Source organism: Ictalurus punctatus, chromosome 19 (assembly GCF_001660625.3).
Source record: "Ictalurus punctatus breed USDA103 chromosome 19, Coco_2.0, whole genome shotgun sequence".
Lineage (NCBI taxonomy): Eukaryota > Metazoa > Chordata > Actinopteri > Siluriformes > Ictaluridae > Ictalurus > Ictalurus punctatus.
In genome coordinates this window covers 16,009,281-16,028,472 of record NC_030434.2, presented here as the reverse complement: position 1 = coordinate 16,028,472, position 19,192 = coordinate 16,009,281, and the positions used below count along the sequence as shown (strand labels likewise).

Here is a 19,192-nt window from a genome sequence, read left to right as displayed (position 1 = left end):
TAATGGACAAAATTGATAAAATTGGATAATAAAATAGTTGGCAACAAATTTTACATTGTGAAAAGCACTAGCTTACTTCACTTTATGCCACAAGTAGTGAAGCTGTTTAAATCAATTCATTTAATTAGTTAAAAAATCTTTTCAATCATGTAGTGTTGATAAGCACTATATTGATTTATTTTCTTCATGTGCAACGATATACACTCACCATCCACCGTATTAGGAACACCTGTAGACCTGCACATTCATGCATTTATCTTATCAGCCAATCATGTGGCAGCAGCACAATCCATAAAGCATTCAGATACAGGTCCAGAGCTTCAGTTAAGGTTCACATCAAACATCAGAATAAGGTGACTCTGTGACTTTATCAGTGACATGGTTGTTGGTGCCACATAGACAGGTTTGAGTATTTTAGAAACCGCTGATCTCATCCCTGCTGAGACATTACAGTCTCTAGAGTTTACATAGAATGGTGCAATGACCAGACTGGTTTGAGCAGCCAGGAAGTCTGTAGTAACTCATGATCACAACTGTGGTGAGCAGAAAAGCATCTCAGCATGCACAGCACATACACAAACTTGAGGTGTATGGGCTACAGCAGCTTAACACCACATCAGGTTCCACTCCAGTCAGCCAAGAACAGGAATCCAAGCGAGCTGTACTAAAAAAAGTAAAATATCATCAATAATTGATCCACACCTATATTTAACAAAGATTTATTTATTTATTTATGTATTTATTTATGTATGTATTTATTTATTTATTTATTTATTTATTAACCTGCGTTTTTTTTTTTTTTTTTTTTTGCAATTGCTTGATATCCATGAGAGCAGAGTATTTTTGTGAATTTTATTTAATAACAGATCAAAAGGTGAAACAATACAGACAATTGTTCACAGCCTTCTTTCCTCATATTTAGCAAAGGTGCCAATATTAGTGGAGGGCACTGTATATCCTTCTTGGCAGCTTAGACCAGTCTGGTCATTCTCCTCTGATTGCTCTCATCAACAAACAGCCTCTCGACCCACATGATGTTTTTGTTTTTTGCACCATTCTGTGTAAACTCAAGAAAAATATCCCAGGAGATTAGCAGTTTCTGAAGTACTCAAACCAGCCCATCTGGCACCAATAACCATGCCATGGTCGACGTCAAACCCCCATTCTGATGTTAACTGTTGCTCTTGACCTTTATCTGCATGATTTTATGCATTGTGCTGTAGCGTTGGATATTTCCATAAATGAGCAAGTGTGCATGTGTTCCTATTAAAGTGGATGGTGAGTGCATAAGTGTGCAGGACAAAGAAAAGAAACTAGTTTGGATGTCTAGTTTGGTCAAAAAATATGCACATGGTAATGTTCTCATAACCTTAACAGATTGTCTGATGAGTATAAATATTGTATTTAGAGACATTATTTAATTAAGCCTAGTAAAGTGTTCTGTAGTAGTATTAGTTGCTTGAAATATATTTGAATAAATATTTTGGGTATGTAATTTATCTTTAAACTAATCCAACTAATTGATTAATCAAAAGAATATTGGTAGATTAATTGATTATCAAAACAGTCATTAGTTGCAGTTCTAGCTCTAAGCCAGGACAGTCTCTGGAGTGGCTTAGAGAGGCTCTGATTGCTCTCTTGTTTGGCATGAGATGAACCGTGTGTATGTGTAAGTGTTAAACAGCTTTCACACACTCAGCAGGGCCACTCTTAAGAGAGGCATCACCTCCACTAACCCCCTTTTCAATCTGGCTGCTTCTCACCCTCTCATTATCACCCCGTCAGGAAACACTCACTACTTACACCCTGCTTTAATATTCAGTTTCTAGCTGCTTTATTGGCATGGCATATGTGTTGCCAAAGGTAAACAAAAAAAAAAGTTTGTAAATATTAAATAATAAAATAAGAAATTAAATATTTTAATTATGTATACACTTCTAAAAATGTTTTAAAAAGCTGTATAGCAGGAGTGTCGGACTCCTTTTAAATAACAGGCCACATTACATTTAGTATTCGGGCAAGTGAACCTTGCCAAAGGATGAAAATAACTCTCTTAATTTATCAGTATTTATCTTAAAGTTCCAAATAAAATACATAAAAGTGATTGAATAAGTATTCACCCCCTTTGCTGTGAAACTCCCTAAATTAGTTCTTTTGGAAAGAGCCACAGCTGTATGCGTCTTTTTATTTTATATTTCTCAAATCTTCAATTCCTTTCCAGACAATTCATTTACAATATATTTGTAACTTGACACAAATTGCCAATGTGTGTGTGTGTGTGTGTGTGTGTGTGTCTGTAGGAGCCAGTCATGTCTGAAGAAGTGGACCTGATAGTGGAGAGCTTACTGAGTGTATTGTTGAGGACCATACTGGAGATTTCCAACCGTCCGCAAACCCCTGCATCGACCTTGCGTCCTCAGAGTCAGGATGTCACGGTGAGAGAACAAAGATAAAGCATGAGAATTACAGTGAGAGTGATACTGCACTTAACATGGGAGGAAAAGAGAAGAAAAAGAAACTTAAAAAAAAGAGAGACAAAAGCCCCTGAGGGTCCATTAATTACTGTGCAACAGCTAAAGCCCTTTATACTTCAAAGCCGCTGCGCATCAGGTGAATTGTGGGAGAGCTTTTCCTTTAGATGTGATCTGTGCTTTTTGTGTTGTGCTGTATTGTAGACGCCAACCTCACTTTGTCTCTACTGAATGCAGCTTTTCTATAGCTCCACTGACCTTTCTGTGTTATTTACTCTCCGGGCTGTGTTCAATCAGTGCTGTGTCAATAGAGGAGATTTCTGGCATTTGATGTTTTAGCCTTGTTCACCAGAGCTGTTAATCACATGTATTGCATATTTTTAGACATGTATCATGAATCCATCAGTGCAGGGGTCATCACCTGGTGTCTAGTTATATGATGTGGCCCACTGTGGACTACAGTACTAGAGACATTAGGTCGAAAAGGGAAGTTACCTTGTCTGGTCTGATTAGTGAAGTGACGGTGTTACTTGGACAGGGTCATATGTTGTTTGTTCTCTACTTCAGGTTCATTACAGACATGTCTCATCAGTTTAGAGGTGTGTAGCGGGAAAGGCGGTGTGCACTTTTATACAGACAGTTAGATATGAAGGCCATGTTCATTACTGGTAGCTCATGCTGCATTTACAAACATAACACATTTACCTCATTTGTTCATTCATTCATCCATCCATTCATTCATCATCAGTAACTTGTTTATTCTGTTCAGAGTCACTGTAGTTTAAATGACTAGTTTGTGTATATTTTGGGAAATGGAGACACATTTTTAAAGTTTCTTCATGGGCAGGTACAAGCACAACTTAACTGTGCATCGAGGCAGGTTTAGTCAAACTTTTTGTGGGAGTGGGAATTAAACAGGTGAAAAGCAAAACCACTTGAAATGGTCATATTGTGTAATTTTATGTAATTTATTTATTTATTATTATTTGATGTGTGATGTCCATACATATCTGTTTCAGGGGGAGTTTGTGGCATGTCTTTTGGCTCTGCTGACGCAGATGGGAGATAAACACTACCAGCAGCATCTTCAGCGTTTTACCAGTAAAGATGAGCTGAGGGTGAGAGTGGCCTAAGAGTAATGCTTTTCCATGAACAAAAGTGCTCATGCACCGAATATACTAGCAGCAACTAAAACAACAAACATAATTACCTTGTTGTCCCCTTGTGACAGTGTGGCTGCATCAAGCATAAACCAGGCATCATGTTCAGCTAGCACCAATAAAACAGGGCCGCAGTGGGTTTCTGAAATAAACAGAAGTAATATGAGGAACCAGTTAGAAAAGGATTGATTTGGAGCTATTTATATGCTTCTTCAAATAGAATAGTAAGAACAAATACTGGTTTGTGTCATAATTCACTAACTTTTCCCGTTTGCTTCAGATCACGTTAATAATACAAAATAAAAATCATGAAATATTCCTAGTGCTCTGCAGTATCAGGATGAAATCAGGACATTTTTTTGTTTTCAGTTACTGAATTGTCTTTGATTTTGTTTTTGTTCCTGACAGGATTTCCTCCTACAGATTTTCACCGTGTTCCGGATCCTGATCCGGCCCGAGATGTTTCCAAAAGATTGGACAGTCATGCGGCTCGTCACTAATAAGTAAGAACCTTATCGGCTCTTGATTTCCTAAAGGCAAATAAATAATGGAACCTGGTAGTGCTTGCATTCATGCTTATTGATACACATGCTTCCTTTCTAGTGTCATCATCACAACGGTGCTCTACCTGTCAGATGCTCTGAGGAAAAACTTTCTCAGTGACGGGTTTGATTATAAGGTATGTGTGTATCGTAGCGTCTGCGTATGTGCATGTGGCTCAGAGTGTGTGTTCAGACTGTGGCCTCCTGCCGTGTGTTAATTGTACTGTTCTTCTGGGTCACAACACACAGCACTGAGCCAATTGTGGTTGAGAAAAACAGGAAATATTTAGTGTTATTGACTTACACAGCTACCTTCTGTGTAAACACACAGTTGAAGGTTGTGTCTTTGTGCTTAACATGAAAACATCCTCAGTGACACTGGGTGTGTGTTCACATGTGTTTAATATAGGTCTGGGACTCGTACTTCTACCTATCTGTAATCTTCATCAACCAGCCCTGCCTCCAGCTTGAGACCTTCTCTCCTTCCAAACGCAAGAAAATTCTAGAAAAGTGAGTATCTTACACACTCCTCTCCTATGCACTATGTAACTCGTACTGTACTTTGTTGCACTGGATATTATATAATGCTTGGTCAGTGTGAAATGTACAAGTATAAAAGTTGCAAAATACAAAAAAAAAAAAATTGTCATTGGTGTGGCTTGTGAGTACTCGAATATTCATGCTCATTTGTAATGCTGCTATTTATGCTGGTTCAGCATCTGTTAGATTTGTGAATGCATGTGTGTAGGTATGGAGATATGAGGGTGATGATGGGCTGTGAAATCTTCAGTATGTGGCAGAATCTAGGTAAGAGATTGATGGCATAATCTATAATCTTTTCCTTCCCAAAAACTTAGTCCAATGTAAAAGTTAATCTCTGTCTTTCTACCGTCCCTCTGTGTCAACTTCTATCTCTCTCTTGCTTTTAAAGGAGAACACAAGTTAAACTTCATCCCTGCTATGATCGGCCCGTTTCTCGAGGTGACACTGGTTCCTCAGCCTGATCTGCGGAACGTGATGATCCCCATCTTTCACGATATGATGGACTGGGAACAGCGGCGCAGCGGCAACTTTAAACAGGTACAACAGTGCCCCCTGCTGCTTCACTGAGCCTGTGCAAGAAAAATAACCGTTTAATTACACATGGGTCGATTTAACCTATAACCCTGGATGATGATGTGTCTTAGGTGGAGGCAAAACTTATAGACAAGCTCGACAGTCTGATGTCAGAAGGAAAGGGTGATGAAACTTACCGGGAGCTCTTTAACAGCATGTGAGTGAGAGCATATGCTGATTTAATATCTCATATTGAGTAAGTATTTTACAGGGACATTTAGGACTGTATAGTTAATCACAATTAACTGATAAGTGCAATACACATTAACAAACCAAAAACGTGACGGCAAAACCAAGAGCACATTAATATTTACTCAAAATAGAAAGGGTAGGCCTTTGTTGAATATCACATGCTCATTGCTGATTGGCTACAGAGAGCATGAGTCGAAATGAAATGGAGCAAAACAGAGAACTGGAGGATGTTTACGGAGGAAATATGAACCTCATAGCTATATCTATTTTTATTAGTGCTTATTTTTATTGAGGTCATTTGTATGATGATATTTTTTTTAGATATGTGTTAACCTGGCATAGGATTAATATGAATAAGAGGACGTTGAAAGCCCACTTAAAGAAAGCTGGGTTATTCAGAAGGAAGAAGTAACTTCACATAAAATGATTTTTGCCAGGCTTTTTCTTTGAGATTATGATTATGATTGTCATAGTCTGTAGATAATCATCAATGAGCATGTGATGTTCAGTAAGGACCTACCCTTTCTTTTCTGAGTTAAATGTTGTGTTTCTGAATTTGCTGTTGTGGTGGAGGCATTATGTTTTTGTGCTAGTGAGATTATCATTAGCGTGATATCCCAAGAACAAGTGGTTGAAAGTTTGCAGGATTTATATTGAATTATCATTTAAGCAGCAGATAAATTGAATCGAATTTGGAATTAATCCAAACAGTGTCAAGGTTATAGTAATGTCTAATGGCTGAAACAGTTTTTCTTCAGTAGCTTCCTCCTTGTTTGAAGTATAGTCCCTTCTGAAAGTATTGGAACAAGGCCATTTCTATTGATTTTGTTATGTACTCAAGACATTTGGGTTTGAGATCAAACGATAAATGAGACAATGAATTCGAATTTCAGCCTTCATTTCCTGATATAGATGTGTTAAACAACACAAAATGCACCTTTTGTTTGAACCCACCCAGTTTTCATGGGATCAAAAATACTGGGACATGTGACTGACAGGTGTTTCTTGTTGCTGGGGTGTGTCATGTTAGATTGATTGTTTAAATACTTAATAGCTCTGAATGTTTACTTATGGTTTGAGACAAAACCAGCCAGTGACATCGCGAACAGCCTCCATAGGGCAGGGGTGAAGGTATCACAGTCCACCGTTTGAAAAAGACATTGAGAACAAAAATAGAGAGTCCATAACATAAGATGCAAACCTCTCATCAGGCCATATTGGAATTCGCAAAGAAATAAAGAGATGAGCCACAAAAGTTAAGTTCTGGAACCAGGATTAACCTCTAACAATGTGAAAGGCCAAAGTAAAGTGTGGAGAAAGAAAGGATCTGCTCATGATCCAAAATATACAAGCTCATCAGTAGTGGCATAGCTTGGGCTTCTGGAACAGGCTGACTAATCTTTACGATGTAACTCATGATGTTAGCAGCAGAATGAATTCATTCTGTCTGCCAATTTTCAGAGAAATGCATCCAATCTAGTTGGGAGGAACTTTGTCATGCAGCCGGACATTGACCCAAAACACACTGCGAACTCAACAAAGGACTTCATCTCATGTTCATTTTTGATCTCAAACCCAAATGTCTTCATTGTATAGCAAAATCCAAAAGAATTGGCATTGCTGTTCTATAGGGGACTGTATATTTTAAGGGTATTTGAGACATACAAATTGCCAACAGGAAGGACTGTACTTGGTGGTGGTGGAGGAATCCTTGTTCATGCTGCTGCTGTTGTGTTTTCAGTTTTGCGGTTGTGTTTCTGGTTTGTTAATCTGTTTTGCGCACACGGGCCACCGTATCAGTTGTATACATATGTAGATAAAGAAGTCATCCTTCTGTATTTTTCAGAATGATTAGGGATCGTTACTAGCCAGCAATATTCATATTGGTTCCTTTCACCTATTTGGAAATAATACAGGCTTACATTACAATCATAATGTGTAATAAAGTTTTTTTGCTTTTTTTTTTGTTTAATCGGCTTAATAATTGTGATAAATCTTCATGATTATAATTTTTTTTTTAAATTGTTTTCAATGATCATTTTAGCCATTTACATCCAGTCCTCTCATTGTCCACATATGGCACCAACACTTCCTACCTCCATGCCTCCAAACCCTAGTGTAATGGCGGTTTATACTCAACCCGCTGTGTGTATTATACTTTGTTAACTGCTTGGTTCTGATAGACGTCCGTGTGATACTTGCGTATAAATATTTTCTAACGGGGGATTGTGAGCTCCTTATGCTTCACCTGTGTGTGTGTGTGTGTGTGTGTGTGTGTGTGTGTGTGTGTGTGTGTGTGTGTGTGTGTGCCTGCATGCATATACCCTGGGTTTCTGTACACATAGCCTACGGGCTTATCACAGCTGTATTTACACTGTTCTGTTTGTTTAAGCTGGTGCCAAACAGAAGAATCCCCAACATATCATTTCTGTTTAATATGCCCAACATGACCTTTAAAGCAGCGTTTGCCAACTGTCTTCCTTTCATATCTTTCTTTAAAAGCTTTGAAATGATTTCTTTCTGATATCAGTACAGAGTTTTGATTTATTAAACACTCTCTTTCTTATGTGCTCTCTTTTTCCTTTATCTTATCTGCACTAACAGTACTAACCATGTTACTAACCTGTATGAGTGAGTGTTTCTGACTTAATCTATTAATATGACTTTGTCTCATCTCTGCTTTCCTGGAGTAGAATTCCTCTGTTCGGTCCGTACCCTAGGTAAGACACACTACTCACTGTTTCTGTGGTTGGATCTGTGAGTAGGGTGTGTGTGTGTGTGTGTGTGTGTCTTGAGTGGGAATATTTCTTATGGGAGAGATGGTGAGTGTGTGTGCGCACGATGCAAGTTGAGAACTAATTAACGACTTTTACTTTTTTCTGGGTGTGTTTGTGTCTCAGTCTTTTAAAGAAGATCGAGAGAGAGACATGGAGAGAGAGTGGAATCTCATTAATTGCGACAGTAACGCGTCTAATGGAGAGACTGCTTGATTACAGGTGAGTATAACAGTGCACACAAACAGACTTGTGCAAACTTTCTTCAAAGTGCGTTTAAATTTGAATGACTTTATAATGTGCCAGAGACAACTAGCATTAGTAGTAGGTAAAGATTTCTTAAGCAAGAGGAGGCAAGATTATAATTTTAGCATGGAATTTTATGTTTCAGGTACTTTTTAACTTATTCACAGTGTTTACACAGCTTGTGCGACCTTGAATCCATGAGAAACTCTCTCACTCCATCTTCAGGCCAAATTCCATATTAACTCCTATTCACTACACATGCACACTATATAGGGTATAACATTGTGCCAGTCAAGAACCTGCATAGTGCAGTGTTCGAGTCTGATTGGTCAGATGGTGTTGATTAATTTTCTGTAAGTGCAGCTCTGACAATCGTGCCAGCTGTAATTCAAATCACTGGCTTATATTAATGTGCTTATTGTCATAGCTTATTTCTACAGTAACAACTAATTCGCAGACACTCTCCACAGTGATATATGACAGTTTATAGCTACTATAATATAAGTGATAACAGGCACTAACACATTTCGCGGATGTTCCTCATCGTGAAATGTACCTATGAACAGATAAAAGTACGACGTGTCCTTCATTAATAAATGAACCTTTGTAATAGTTGACGCATTGCTCCAATATAAAAGGAATAAAACACTTCAAGATATGCTGGTATTGGAAAATCATCAACTTCTTGGTTGTAAAAGTAATTTTGCTTTACGTCAGGCTGCATCACACGACCCCGTTGTTGTTTGTTTTCCTGTAACAGCATACCCCGTCATGTTCTATTCCTTACACAGGACAAGACTGAGCTATAGACAAAACTGGTACATATAATAATATTGCTTTTAGTTAACATATGTTCATTGTTATTCACTTAAAACATGATAGAGTTTTTTAAATATGTGAGGATCATTTGGCCAAAAATTTCAGGAAATGTACAGGTTAGTTTTAACGTTTTGGTTGACATTTCATGTGCAACTGCAGAGTAGGTAATTATACACTTTGTCTTTTTGAAAAACTAGCAGTTAATGCAAATGTAATTGTCCTCCAGAAAAAACTGTCCAAATATACTTGTGTACTGACGATTATACAGTAACTGTGTACATCCTCAGTAGTTACATTATAGTTAAATGTGTAGTTTAATTTCATACTAAGGCAATGAGTTTCTGTGTGTTTTCTCCAGGGACTGTATGAAACTTGGAGAAGTGGATGGGAAGAAGATTGGCTGTGCTGTCAGTCTGTTGGTAAGTTTCTTTCTGCATGCTCACCACCAGCATTAAGGCTGTACCTGCCTGCCCACGCTGGCTTTCACACTTTACTGCATCCCTCTGCTGTGGAGACAACAAGCTGTCAAGCACATCCAAACCGAACAGGCCGCCCACGAAGTTTGATTTCTGCAAAGCTGCTAATTTAATGTTTTCAGAGCAACAATGGTTTGGATTATTCAGCCTTTGAGTCTTTGAGTGTCGAGTTGAAAAGGTTTCTATTGCTCAAGTCAACGCTCAAGTTGTTTCCCAGCATTTCTTGTTTCTTAATTTTGTTTTCTGAGTTCACCCCCATACAAGAATCCATAGCAACAGCCTGGGTATGTGGGTGGACAACTCGGGTCTCATTAATTTATAAAGCAAAAAACACTTGGTCCTTGGCCCAGTTGTCCATCTCTCTCTCTCTCTCTCTCTCTCTCTCTCTCTCTCTCTCTCTCTCTCTCTCTCTCTCCCTATTTATCTCTGCTTGTGCAGAACTTCTATAAGACAGAGCTGAATAAGGAGGAGATGTATATTCGCTACATCCACAAGCTGTATGACCTGCACTTGAAAGCACAGAACTACACAGGTAATGGCACGCGTGGGTGGAAGAGTGATGCTCTACAGGGGCACGTGGGGTGGATTCTGGAAAGAAAAGAGAATGATGGCAGCCTGGTGGGTGTGTTGTCGTGACTCCGTGTGCTTTTTGTGTGTCTAGAGGCTTCTTACACACTGCTGCTGTACGATGAACTGTTGGAGTGGTCAGAAAGGCCACTGCGAGAGTTTCTGAGTTACCCCATGCAGAGCGAGTGGCAGAGGAAAGAATACCTGCACCTCACCATCATCCAGAACTTTGATCGTGGCAAGGTCCTAGCTCTACTTTCTGATACCCAAGTCTTTTTTTTTTCTTTTTCTTCTCATACGGTTTCTTCTTCTTACACCTTTGGCTTTAATTGAACTCATATCACCTAATGTACAGCACAAACTCTTCTTTCCCTAGTATATTCCTTCCTTCCTCCCTCCCTCTTTCTATTTTCCTGTCTGTCTCTTTTTTTCTTTTCATTTTGTTTCTGTTTTTTCTTTATTTTCTCTGTCTTTCTCTGGCTATATCTGTCTTTCTCTCTTCTGTTTCTTTTCTTCATCCCCTCCTTCCTTTTCGTGCTTTGTTTCTTACACTTTCTTGTTTAAACAATGCTTTTGTGTGATTTTATTTGTGATCTGTTATTTGTACATGATGTGTGTATGATTTTGCCATCCCTCAATCACTTTTATCTTCTTAAAAGCATGCTACTACCTTTAGGGAATGCAGTTCTAGTTTACCCTTTTCCTTATTCCCAAGGTTGTTTGGAGCCTGCCTGCTGCGTAGAAACATTTGCGTGTCATCACTTCGACTCCATCACCTACTGTTCAAAATAGCAGTTGGAGATCGTCTTTTCATTAGTTACCCATCACAACAAAATGACATTTATTGTACATAATTAGCACACTCATCAGCAGCAGCTTTAATGAATGTAAAACCTCACTGCTCCCACTGCCTAGTCTCCTTCTGTACTCCTGAATCAGGCCTTGTGTGTATCATTGCTAAAGGATTAGGAAGCAGTAGGGAAGAAAACATTTCGTTTAATTACCATCACAGCAAAACACTCTAGCTTCACTGTGAAGTAAGTTTTAATGCAAGTAATTGTGTTGATGATCATCTGCTGCCCCCCACTGGAAGTTAACATGGCTGCTTACATGGTGTGACACCTGCTTTATCTTTTCCTCTCAGTGTTGGGAGAACGGCATCCTCCTGTGTCGAGAGTTGGCTGATCAGTATGAAGCATACTATGATTATAGGAACTTGAGCAAAATGAAGGTATGTTCCTCTGTGGATTATTGTATTTACCTCAAGAGCTGTTTATTTTACAGTGCAACACAGAGCAGAATTATGTGCACTGACATTCTTCTTCTGAAATATCCTGAAATATCAGATGATGGAGGCTTCCCTGTATGATAAAATCATGGACCAGCAGAGACTGGAGCCCGAGTTCTTCCGAGTGGGCTTCTATGGGAAGAAGTTCCCCTTCTTTTTACGGGTAAGTAGTGACACCTACCAAAAGCTAAGACACCGTCTGGGCAGTATATTCCTAAAGGCTTGGATAAACAGCTTTAAAAATCCAGTCAGATACACAAAGTCTAGGTATTGCATATTTTCCATTGACTTTTATTTTAGATTTTTATAGAGACTGAAAAATTTGGGAATTAGGAAACACATACTAACTACTAGGAATGACACACTAATATTAGCTTTTGATGGACTGTTTCGATTTGAGACACTGTAAGGTTTTCTATCTTCTTCTGTCTCTGGAAGCAAATGATTGATGGGTCTGAGAGCTTGTCTTGCTTGCACACTTTAAAACATTTTCTTCCCCTAAATGTCTATAGATCTAAATGTGAATCAAGGCTATAAACATTATGTAGTGGGAGACCAGCGTTTTCCATGTTTTTATATATTTTACAGTCAACAGTGTCTTCCTCTATTGCTTTCAAGTCCACTTGGTGGCACTCTTACCCACTATGTATGTTTGATTAGGCTGTTTGTGTATGTATTTGCTTGTGTGTGTGTGTTTGGGTGTTTGTTTATGTGTGTGCTTTTCAGAATAAGGAGTTTGTATGCCGTGGTCATGACTATGAGCGTTTGGAAGCTTTCCAGCAGCGCATGCTCAATGAATTCCCTCATGCCATCGCCATGCAACATGCCAACCAGCCAGACCAGACCATCTACCAAGCTGAGGCCCAGTGTATCCTTCTACCAACATGCACACAGACAAACACTACAAGATAACGACGATCACAAAATAAAACTCTCCATTATTTATGAGCTCTACATGCGAACAGATGTTTGCAGAGTGTGTAGTATAAAATGAATCCCAGCTGTGTTTGCTGTTGCTTTTCAGGTGTGAACGGCACTGGCAATTAGGGTACGTAGCATTTTGTGCAAGCTCAGGACTACTTCTGTAAATACGCGTCTGTACGGTTGCAGAAAATCGATTCTCTCCCACAGCGACTGCGAGCTGGCTCCGGGAGATGCTAGGTTGTGGATACAATCTTGCACGGATGGCGGAACAAATATGTGGAAGGCTGGAGCATGTCGAATGTGGGCCTTTCTCTTGAGCACAATTAGAGCAGACATGAGCGGTCAAACTGCATTAGCCTAGTGCTTTGTTATCCTTGCAAGCAATTAATCAGAACCCTTCCTGGATTGCTGCCATACTTAATTCTTATTTCTGTGTTGATGAGTTCTCATAGATTTGCTGTGTGACCCGTAGTCTGGCACTCGTGTGTACATATGCTCAGGGGTTAGGACAGGTTTGGCTGTCCTTTTAAGTGCATGCATTTCAGTGTATAACTTGTATTATCGAGCCTGTATACATTTATATGTATGGCATTTGTCAGACGCAACTTGCCGAAGTGCTTTCAATTCTCATTAATAAATGCGTAATCATACTGGTTCACAAGGTCAGGGACTAAAAGAACTATCAGTCTAAAACTCTACTGGGTAGGTTAGTGTACTATGAAAAATACACACGTTTTTTTTTTTTTAATTAGTAAAGTGCTAATTTATGAATGCTCATGAAGAGGTAGGTCTTTAGTCGTTGTTTGAAGACAGGCAGTCACTCAGCTGTTCAGAAATCTAGGGACCACCTAAACACCAGAACAGAGAAGAACCTTGATGCATGCCTTCCTTGTTCACTGAGAGATGGTGGGTACAGCCGAGCAGTGCTAGAGGATTGGAGGGAGTGTGGTGCAGGGTGTGAACGTTTTTCAGGTGGGTGAGTCCTGGTCCATTTTTTGCCTTTGTAGATGCTGGTAGCTTCAGGAATCAGTGGAGGGAGTGTAGCAATAGGGCGGTATGTGGGAAGGTTGAAAACAAGTATCAGTTACAGAGGTTGAATTGTCCTCAGAGGCAGAGGACTATTGTCTGGGGAGATCACAAAATCCTGACATGTCATCCATGTTGAGATTTCTGCCAGACATGCCGAGATCTGAGCAGAAACATGAATGCATGAGGGAGGAAATGAGAGGATAAGTTGATTGTCATCCGTATAGCAGTGGTATGAAAACCCATGTGAGGATATGACCTCATCAAGAGATAAGATGAGACCAAGCACTGAGCCTTGTGGGACACTAGTGGAGAATCTGCATGGAGTAGATTCTCTCTGTTTTACCTATTATGATTGTCCCTCCCGGTAGGAAGCAAACCATTTCCATGCCATGCTATGAATTCCAAGACTCATGAGAATGGACAAGAGAGTCTTGTGGTAAACTGTGCTGAAAGGTTGAGGAGGATGAGGACTGATGACAGTTTGGCTGATTAAGTGGCATGGAGCTTCTCAGTGATGGTGCATGGCAGGTTTCTGTGGAATGTGCCACTTTGAAGTCATACTGGTTAGGATCTTCGCAGTTGTTCTGGGTGAGATAGAGAGACAGTTGATTGTACACAGTGCATTCGAGACTTTTAGAGAGACAAGAGAGAAGTGATACCGGTTGGTAGTTGCTGAATTGGTTTCTTCAGGCTGGGAATAACACTGTATAGTAGTAGTGTTCTTTGTACTGTATACGTATGCGTGGCTGAATGGTACCCGTAAAATACATGGAGAACATGAAAACGTTTATTTATCTATATAAAAATCCATTCAGTGTTGGAAAGTAATTTCTTCATGGGTAGTAAAGAGCTGCTTATAGGGGCAGCAATGGAAATGGCAATTAATGGAATAGAGAAAATAATTTATTTAGCAAAATAAATAAATAAATAAATCCTTTCATGGATAGGCAGACTTTCCATCTCTCATTAGACAGAAAATTTTTTTAGAGTTTGAGTGGAAACATATTTTCAGAAAAGAATTCACTCATCATCATTACTGGGTGGAGTTAGGGTTTTCATTTTGTGATACACTTGTTTGTCAGTAAATGTATTTGTTTAAAAATAAATCCCCAAAAGAAACCCCAAAAAATCAAAAGTCTTATGAATACTTATTACAGTGTATAAGAATAATTAATAGCGATTTATGTTCTGTACTATATTCAACTATGTTGATTTCCCCCCACAACAGTGGTATGGTCTATTCTATGTAAATTCATGACATATAATCCCAACTATGTCCATTGGTTGAATACTTATCAAGGCTCTGTGTTTATTATAATCAGACAGTGAGGCTACAGAGATGGGGTCTGCTGGGATAGTGTTCGAGATGGGAAGAATATGTGCATACCTAACTTCTGACACTGTTGTTGTTCATATTTTGTATTCAGTATTGGCAACAGCATTCAGTGATCTATTGATTATCATTCTCACACCTGACCACATCTCTGTAACACTCCTTGACACAATCCTGACTCAGACCTGCAAATCTATGCAGTGACTCCAATCCCAGACAGCCAGGACGTCCTCCAGAGAGATGGTGTTCCGGACAACATCAAGAGCTTCTACAAAGTCAACAACATCTGGCGTTTCCGCTATGACCGCCCCTTCCACAAGGGCACCAAAGATAAGGAGAATGAGTTTAAGGTGGGCTGGCACTGCAAGGTTTCACTTGTTTCTCTGCTGTCTACATGCGTCTTTGTCTCTTTTCTCATTTCCCATCTCGGATATATCTGTCCTGTTTCCTCTGTATGTGACTTGGGTATTCATGCCTGTAAAGTGTGTGTGTGTGTGTGTGTGTGTGTGTTTATGGGTAGGTGTGCAGCATGTGTGTAGAGCTCAGGTGTGCTCTCATGTGTTGCATTATTCACTCTCAGCCCAGTGAGGCTAATTAAAGTTTTAGAGGCCAGGAGACGGGCTCATTCCAAATATCATTTCCCTCATCTCTCGCTCAATACCCAGCCCAGAAAATCACATCCAAAAACGCGGATCATATCTACCACCGGGGTTAGATTTCCGGCGGCCTCTAGTGGGTATAACGTTTGAAATAAACAGTTTAGCCTGCCAGATATTACATTTTCCCTGACACTGAGGTGTGTTTCAGCCTGCCTCACTCATCACGAAGTAATATTTTTTTTGAGAAATCTCATTAAGAAGCTAACTTAAGATGAGATGATATTTAGATAATAAGATTATATTGGAGACAGCCGTTTGTTTGAATCTTGTCTTCAGTAACTAAAGTTCTCTGCGAGTTCTCCCTCCGTAATATTACCTGTTCTTTATGCATTAGGTGAACCAAGCACTAGACACCTACTGAGAATGCCATCCAGAGTAAGACTAAGGGATATGTGATTTAATCTCTGTGAAGAAAAACACATAACAAACTGAGGATAAACTTTGTTTTGGTGGAAATGGAGTACATGCAGTACTCAGGAGTAGAGGAGGAAGACGTGGCATGTAATTTGCAGTGCCCCATGGAATAATGCACTTTGAGAAGCAATGCTGCAGGAATATTAGGACCCGTAACCCTTAGTGATAACTGATTTAGCCTGGAAATCTTCTGAATCCACTGAGCTGTTTTTATTCATATTGCAAAACAGCCTTACATAAGAATTTGTGTTTAAAAAAAACAACATAATGTACAACGCATTGTAATAGATAATACAAACGGCATTCAATAAGCAGAACAGCATTTAATAGTAGCTGTCAAGCCAGAGATGATAATGAATGCGTAGGGAGTGATGTTATTGTATTTCTGAGCATGAGTCAGTGTAAGACTGTCAGTGTTAGCCTTTTACGATGCCTTGTGCTTGAGGGCACAAGCAGCTAACATGTTAATGTCTGTTTGCTTTGGCCCACAGAGTCTGTGGGTGGAGAGGACGACGATGACCCTGGTGCAGAGTCTCCCAGGGATCTCCCGCTGGTTTGAAGTGGACAAGAGAGATCTGGTGAGGGAATCGATCCTCAAAACCACTGCTCCTCTTTTGAATTTGGATCTGAGCTGCGCCCCCTGCGGTGGTCCATCTGTAACGGCTGTGTGTTGTGGTACAGGTGGAGGTGAGCCCGCTGGAGAACGCTATCGAGGTGATTGAAAACAAGAACCTGCAGCTGCGCACACTCATCACGCAGTGCCAGACACGACAGATGCAGAATATCAACCCGCTCACCATGTGCTTAAACGGCGTGATCGACGCTGCTGTGAATGGAGGCCTTGCTCGCTACCAGGAGGTGTGCAAATATCTTGCTAAATTGAACCCACTTTAAATTTGGGTTGTGGGTTTAGCTTTAGATGCATAATTGTGAAGACAAAGTTCAAGTGAACTTATAGCTGTAGCCACATCCTTTTTGGGGCGGCTGTGGCTCAGGTGGTAGAGCGAGTTGTCCACTAATCGTTAGGTTGGCGGTTCGATTGCCGGCCCACATGTCTCCACATGCCGAAGTGTCCTTGGGCTAGACACTGAACCGCAAGTTGCTCCCGATGGCAAGTTAGTGCCTTGCATGGCACCTCTGCTCCCACTGGTGGGTGTGTGTGTGTGTGTGTGTGTGTGTGTGTGTGTGTGTGTGTGTGTGTGAATGAGTGAATGAGTGAATGAGAAACAGTGTGAAAGCGCTTTGGGACCAGTAAGGTCAAAAAAGCACTATATAAGTGCAGACCATTTACCATTAAACCATTTACCCACTACGGAGAATTTTAGGGATGCAGATCAGCCTACAATGCATGTCTGGACTAGGGAGGAAACCCGAAGGAAACCCCTGAAGCACAGGGAGAACATGCAAACTCTGCATACACAGCGAACACCCAATCCCGGACATGTGAGGCAAACATGCTAACCACTAAGGCACTGACCCCATTTTAAGGGCTCAAAATTCTTGCAAACCTGGCATCCCATAATTATGTGCTAGCAAATGATTGGGTTTGTTGATTTAGTCAGGGTCACACATTGCATTTCATGTAATATTTGCATGAGTTTAAAACCCATTTCACACCGAAAGCAATTTGGCTCATGAACATCAAGAAGTGAAACTTTCATTTCTGTGCTTTCTTGCACATGATCACATACCATAATCCAATGGGATTTTCAGTTCTATGCTCTGTGGCAGTTAGTTATACACGCCGCTGCTGAGGTCAGGTGTAAAAATCTCAACCCTGTCCGTATCGCAGGCGACCCCATGTGGAGTTGTGACCTCAAGGTTGAAAAACTACGCTGTAGAGGCTTAGAAATATATTCGGATATTCTACACTGCCACATTAATTGCAGAATGGCGCAGCTAGGTTTTTTTTTTGTTAGTAGTGCAGCGTCTTCACTTAGATGGAATCTTCTAGATAACCCGCTGTTTTTCCACTCTCCTGGTGCACGCTGTGCAGTAGAGAAATGAACGAAGAGTGTAGCCTTCAAAGCACCTTTATTTTCCATGGTGTTAAAACTCTCAAAGTGTTCAACATTTTGAAAGCTGCATAAGCCTGAGCTGGGTCAGAACTGCCACGCTCTGAAGTGTGCATGGACAGCTGTTGCATAGCAACCTTGTTTTAATAAGGGTTCAAGTCTGTATGTGGCACTACCCACCAACGTGTGTGTGTGTGTGTGTGTGTGTGTGTGTGTGTGTGTGCGCAGGTAGGTGAGGCGTGGCATGGCAGAGAGTCATTAGTGTGCATGTGTATTTTTCTCAGCCTGCAATGCACCTTTAATTTACATTTCTGGTTGAAATATTCCCGTCTATTATTGTAGCCTCATTCTGCTGGTTTTTAACTGATCTGACTTTTTAAAATTAATATTTAGATTTATAGCTGCTATTTAGTTTCAACCCTTAAGGAGAAATCTATTTCTCTGCTCACATTTGTAAATCTCAGTTTTAATTGACTCACTCTAAAGTTTTTTATTTATTTATTTATTTTTTTTAATTCACAAACCGCAGGTATTATTTTGTATTCATCAAAGATATGAAACAAGACTATGAATAATCTCTATTTTGTAATGCATTTCATGAGACAGTGCTTTTTTGTCTTCATCAAGTGAGAAACAAACTTTTAAGGAGTATTTGCAGTCATTTTTATTGATTCATAGTGGAGCCAGGCACAAAATGAGCCTTTAGACTTGCACTTAATTAGAGAGATGATGGTAATTCTTCCCTGAACATCATTTGATGTCGTAAGCAGTTTAATAGTTGCCTGGGAAACAGTCTGAACGAGTTCAAACAGTAGTAGTTTATTAGCTTGTCATCAGATCTTGAGAGTGATGCTGAAATGTGTGCCATATCAGATCTACAGCACTGGAGCCTCTCTGTGTGACTCTCTGTGGTGGGAGGATGGCGCACCCCCCTGCAGCTTCTCCTCTCTGGCTGGCTCTTTAGAGATACACAGCCATTATTCTAGGAAAAGATTGCAAACACATCTAGCTCAGTTTTCAGGTTTCTCTCATGCGGTCTCTCTCTCTCTCTCTCTCTCTCTCTCTCTCTCTCTCTCTCTCTCTCTCTCTCTCTCTCTCTCTCTCACTCTCTCTCTCTCACTCTCTCTGAATTTTTGAAAAGACTGGGAGCTCAATGGCATATAAATA

General features: G+C 40.0%; 1 protein-coding gene across 2 annotated transcripts in view; it reads left to right on the top strand.

The window, feature by feature from the left end:
* Positions 1–19,192, top strand: part of dock4b (dedicator of cytokinesis 4b) — a 109,828-nt gene that overhangs the window by 74,698 nt on the left and 15,938 nt on the right. For both annotated transcript variants that reach the window (XM_017494423.3, XM_017494422.3), the window contains exons 25-42: positions 2,301–2,435; positions 3,491–3,589; positions 4,040–4,134; positions 4,235–4,310; positions 4,583–4,683; positions 4,922–4,980; positions 5,105–5,253; positions 5,361–5,446; positions 8,382–8,477; positions 9,679–9,739; positions 10,235–10,328; positions 10,458–10,606; positions 11,508–11,594; positions 11,710–11,814; positions 12,378–12,519; positions 15,121–15,287; positions 16,502–16,588; positions 16,692–16,868. In XM_017494423.3, the coding sequence (XP_017349912.1) occupies positions 2,301–2,435; positions 3,491–3,589; positions 4,040–4,134; positions 4,235–4,310; positions 4,583–4,683; positions 4,922–4,980; positions 5,105–5,253; positions 5,361–5,446; positions 8,382–8,477; positions 9,679–9,739; positions 10,235–10,328; positions 10,458–10,606; positions 11,508–11,594; positions 11,710–11,814; positions 12,378–12,519; positions 15,121–15,287; positions 16,502–16,588; positions 16,692–16,868 (1,965 nt within the window). The remainder of the gene's footprint in view (positions 1–2,300; positions 2,436–3,490; positions 3,590–4,039; positions 4,135–4,234; positions 4,311–4,582; positions 4,684–4,921; positions 4,981–5,104; positions 5,254–5,360; positions 5,447–8,381; positions 8,478–9,678; positions 9,740–10,234; positions 10,329–10,457; positions 10,607–11,507; positions 11,595–11,709; positions 11,815–12,377; positions 12,520–15,120; positions 15,288–16,501; positions 16,589–16,691; positions 16,869–19,192) is intronic.